Genomic DNA, 3,976 nt, shown 5'->3' on the forward strand with positions numbered 1-3,976 from the left:
TGGGGCCCAGAGCTTCTGAACCCCAGTCCTGGGCTCTGTGCTTGAGTCCTGGCGTGCTCTGTGCTTGGTGGTCGTCATGCAGCTGTCCCGGGGCACTTGTGCACCGGTGTGCGCCAGGCCCCAGGATCAGTGCCTAGTGAGCGACTGCTTGCGCGACGCAGGCACGCGCAGCGCACCCTGCCCCCAGGGCTCTGGGGCCTGACCCCGGCTTCCCCCTGCAGCCCCATCCTTGGGAGCCCCGTCCTCCGGCTGTCCCCAGGCGCAGCCCGTGGTCGGGGCCCTGGGGCCCTGCAAAGGTGTCTACGCTTGGGCTTCCCCTCTGCCCAGCTCGGTGGGGCTGCCGACCTCTCCTCTGGGGTGCGGCTGACACCCGTGCGTGTCCCGGGGAAAGGCCGGCTCCAGCTCCGCCCTTCCTGGCTGGACCCCGCACGGCAGGCCCGGCCCCCGCCCCCCACGTGGCCGCTGCCGCCCAGCCGGCGAGGAAGCGCGGTTTCCTGCGCCGCCGGGACAGAGGGGCGCCCGACGCTCGCCATGGCCGCGCGCCTCCGCCTGCTGCTGGCTCTGCTCGCGCTGGGCAGTGAGCGCGACCGGGACTCGGGGATCGGGGAGCGAGGAGGGTGGCCCGGGCGGCGGGGATGGGGGGACCCTGGCGGGAGGGCCGCACTGTCCGCGAACCTCGAGCGAGGATGCCGGGGCTTTGGGCCAGGGTGGGCCGGGGAGCCAGGGCAGCCCTCCGCTTCCCTTTGCTTCTCCCTCCCCTCGGTCCCCTCCTCCTGGAGGACCCTGAGCTTCCAGGTCGCCAGGTCCCAGCGCCCACCCTCGAGAGGCCCCTGCGCAGCCCGCACACCCATGCTGCCCCCCTCTGCCTCCCGCAGCTTCCCTCCTTCCCCGCGAGACCTTGGCCCAGCCTCTTCCCACTACCGACTCCCCGAAGTCAGAAGGTGGGTACCCAAGGGCCGGGGGCTGTTTCCCACCAGCCTGGCCCTTCCAAAAGCCCCCTTTCTCTCTTGGGGTTCCCTGTGATCTTTCTCACTCTCCTGCAGCGCCCCTGTGCGACCTTGGACTGGCTTCCGGACAGGTGGGGGAGAAGACTCCAGAGAGGATGGGTGTGGAGGGATTGGAGGATGCGCACATGGAAGTCATTAAGACTCCAGCGCCAGGGGCTCCCCTCAGCCAGAAGTGTCTTGTTGGGGGACACTCTGGAAGGGCCGTGCATGTTTGAAGACAGCGTGGGGGATGCATGGGTCTCAACGTTGTGTCCACAGGCAGGATGGTGGACAGCTACGAGGCCAGTGCCCAGCTTTGCTGGGCTGAATATAAGGAGTGCATGGACTCTCTGGAGAAGGACTGGTGCAACTGGACGGTGATCAGCATGTAGGCGGGCAGGGCCAGGGGCAGGGCTGGGGCCGGGTGGGGGGACGTGCCGGCACTCACGCGTCCTCTCTGCCCAGGCCCTACAGCTCCCTCCGCGACTGCCTGGAGGTGGAGGCGGAAGCCTTCAGCCTGGGCTTCCCCAACCCCCTGGCCGAGAGGATCATCTTCGAGACCCACCAGCTGCACTTTGCCAACTGCTCTCAGGAACAGCCCACCTTCTGCGACCCCCCGGAAGACGTGCTTCTGGCCATGATCATAGCCCCCATCTGCCTCATCCCCTTCTTCGTCACCCTCGTGGTGTGGAGAAGCAAGGGCACCGAGGTGAAAGCCTGAGGTGGCCTCTCCTCTCACCGCCATCCCACCTCTCGCCGCCACTGCAGAGCCTGGCACTGGGGACCTGGTGTGAGTTTTGTAACCTTCAAAATAAAACTTTGGTTTTTGTACAGCGTCACCTCCCTGGGGGAGTCGATGCCTGTTGCACAGGCGCTGGCCCTCGGCTGGCTTCACTTCACCTGCCCCTGCCCCCACACCAAGCAGTAGCCTTTTGTGCCTTCCTCCCTAGGAGGGGCCTTTCCTGCCTACTCCAAACCCAGTCCCGGAAACAAGCAGAAAGACTCCCTTCCGGCCTATCGGGACAGCCTGGGCCTAGGACCGGGAAGCTGGGGGAGGGGAGAGGAAAATCACCGCCAGGAGGAGGGGAGGCTACCTGGGAGCTCAGCCTTTGCCCCACTTCATGCCTCAGTTTACCCCAGGGCCTGGAGGGGAAAAGCTGTCTAGCAGCAGTAATCATTCCTAAGGACCTCAGGATGGAGGCCAGAGGCAGTGGAGGACGAGGCCTGCCACACCCCCTCCAGGTCCCTGGCCTTCATCCTACATTGTCCAGCGCCCGGTAGCCTACAGGCTGGCCACACACTGCCCCCTGGCGTCCACTAGGGCCAACAACCAGACGATGCAAGCCAGCAGGAAAGAGCCTCAAGGCTGAGCAGCACTTGGCCGGGGATCAGAGAGCTCATCTCCATAGTGACCAGGACTCTTCCCTGGACCCTTCCAACTCTCTGCATCTAGGGACTTCCCTGCAGCTGACCTCTTCGGGCTATGGACAGTTTTTCCTATACAATGAGGGCCAGTTCTCACCAGAGGTCATTCATGTCCAGCCCTCCCCAGGACACATCTGGCAGGACATCAAGAATACTTGCAGATTTTTTTTGACGGAACCAGAGGGATTGAACTCAGGCCTTTGCGCTTCCCAGGCAAGCGCTTATTCTACTGAGCTATCTCCCCAGCCCCCTGCAGATTTATTTATTTATTTTTTGTAATGTATCTGGTACAGAGTCTTGCTACACAGTTTGGACTGGTAGTGTCCTCCTGTTTTCAGCCTCCCCAGCACTGGGTTTCCAGGCGCGCACCACCACACCCGGACTCAATGGCTCAGCGGGCCTGGGGGCGGGACCGGCGGGGCATGTGGTGCCCAGGATCCAACCACAGTCCCTGCGCTTGCCTAAGAGCCTTTCCTTCTGCGGGCATGTCTGTCTCCTGAGCTCACGCCTAGCCAAGTCCTGGATGTCCCTGGGATCGCCGCCTGTCTCCAGGAATGCGCCTGTGCATTCTCAGGGACACCGTGCTCTCAGACACGTCTTTTGAAGACACCAGTTCCCCTAGGATGTGTAGAATTTTCGGCTGAGATAAATTTGTTCTTTTTCCATGAATGTGTCTTTCCCAAGGTGTATCTGCACCGTCTCAGTGTTTGCGTTCATGCGTTTTACTAATCTCCATCGGGGCTGCAGGTATAAAACCTAAAGTGTACACTGTGTCGCAGAGATCGAATCTGGATTCTGCCCTCGTGGGGTTTCATGTAGTAGGGAAGTTAACTCTTGTCAAAGGAAACAGCCCTGCAATGGGTAAGGCCCACCGCAGGCATCCCTTAGTGGAGAGAGTAGCAACTAGGAGAGGAGTCCGTGTAGGGAAGGTGAACTGGGGATGGGAGTGGAAAACCATTAGACACAGGAAGAGAGTCGGCAGGACTTGATCTGAGGGATTCAGGAGAGAAGTGGAGAATGACTCAGGCTTTGCTTATTTTTATTTTATTTATTTTTAAATTTTTTTTTACATTTGTTTATTGTGTGTGTGTGTGTGTGTGTGTGGCCAGCTCAGCCCACCAAGGGGCGGGGCCGGCTGGCATGCGGTGCTGGGGGATCGAACCGCGGTCCCTGTGCTTTGCCAAGCTTGTTCCAAGTAGGTGCTTTAGACCACTGAGCCATCTCCGCAGCCCCGCTTATTTTTATTTTTGTCATCAGGAATTGAACTCAAGACCTCCGGCTTGCCAGGGAGGCATGGTACGACTGAGCTATATCCCCAGGGCCATGACTTGGACTTTGAACACAGTTTACCAGAGAGAAAGAGGCAGCAATGGCAGAAAGAGCCACTAGGAGGAGGGACTTCCCGAAGGAGAGGAGGTGACGGGCCAAAGCTCTCGAGTTGCACAGAGCATTAGAAATGAGGGTTCTACTCAGACCAAAAAGCTACAACTCTTGTTGCATAGGTCCTGCTTTACCTTGGTCTTAACCATCCAGTAGAAAAGTATGAAGTCGAAATATAAGAAATA

At 60.0% G+C, this 3,976-nt stretch overlaps 1 protein-coding gene across 1 annotated transcript; it reads left to right on the forward strand.

Annotated features, from left to right (window-relative positions):
• Nucleotides 1–464: 464 nt before the first annotated feature.
• Nucleotides 465–1,825, forward strand: Ramp2 (receptor activity modifying protein 2). Its single transcript, XM_023718102.1, has 4 exons — nucleotides 465–577; nucleotides 876–941; nucleotides 1,266–1,374; nucleotides 1,452–1,825. Exons 1-4 carry the CDS (start codon nucleotides 532–534, stop codon nucleotides 1,705–1,707), a joined length of 477 nt encoding a protein of 158 aa, XP_023573870.1. The 5' UTR covers nucleotides 465–531; the 3' UTR covers nucleotides 1,708–1,825.
• The last annotated feature ends 2,151 nt before the right edge of the window (nucleotides 1,826–3,976 follow it).

Source organism: Octodon degus, unplaced genomic scaffold, assembly GCF_000260255.1.
Source record: "Octodon degus isolate 3935 unplaced genomic scaffold, OctDeg1.0 scaffold00056, whole genome shotgun sequence".
NCBI classification, from domain to species: Eukaryota; Metazoa; Chordata; class Mammalia; order Rodentia; family Octodontidae; genus Octodon; species Octodon degus.

What these genes read in the sequence shown, in the direction of transcription:
- Ramp2 (XM_023718102.1), top strand. Translation starts at nt 532, where the DNA reads ATGGCCGCGCGCCTCCGCCTGCTGCTGGCTCTGCTCGCGCTGGGCA. An exon ending in CGACTCCCCGAAGTCAGAAG is followed by an intron (nt 942 to 1,265) that starts GTGGGTACCCAA and finishes TTGTGTCCACAG; the next exon opens with GCAGGATGGTGGACAGCTAC. An exon ending in AACTGGACGGTGATCAGCAT is followed by an intron (nt 1,375 to 1,451) that starts GTAGGCGGGCAG and finishes CTCTCTGCCCAG; the next exon opens with GCCCTACAGCTCCCTCCGCG.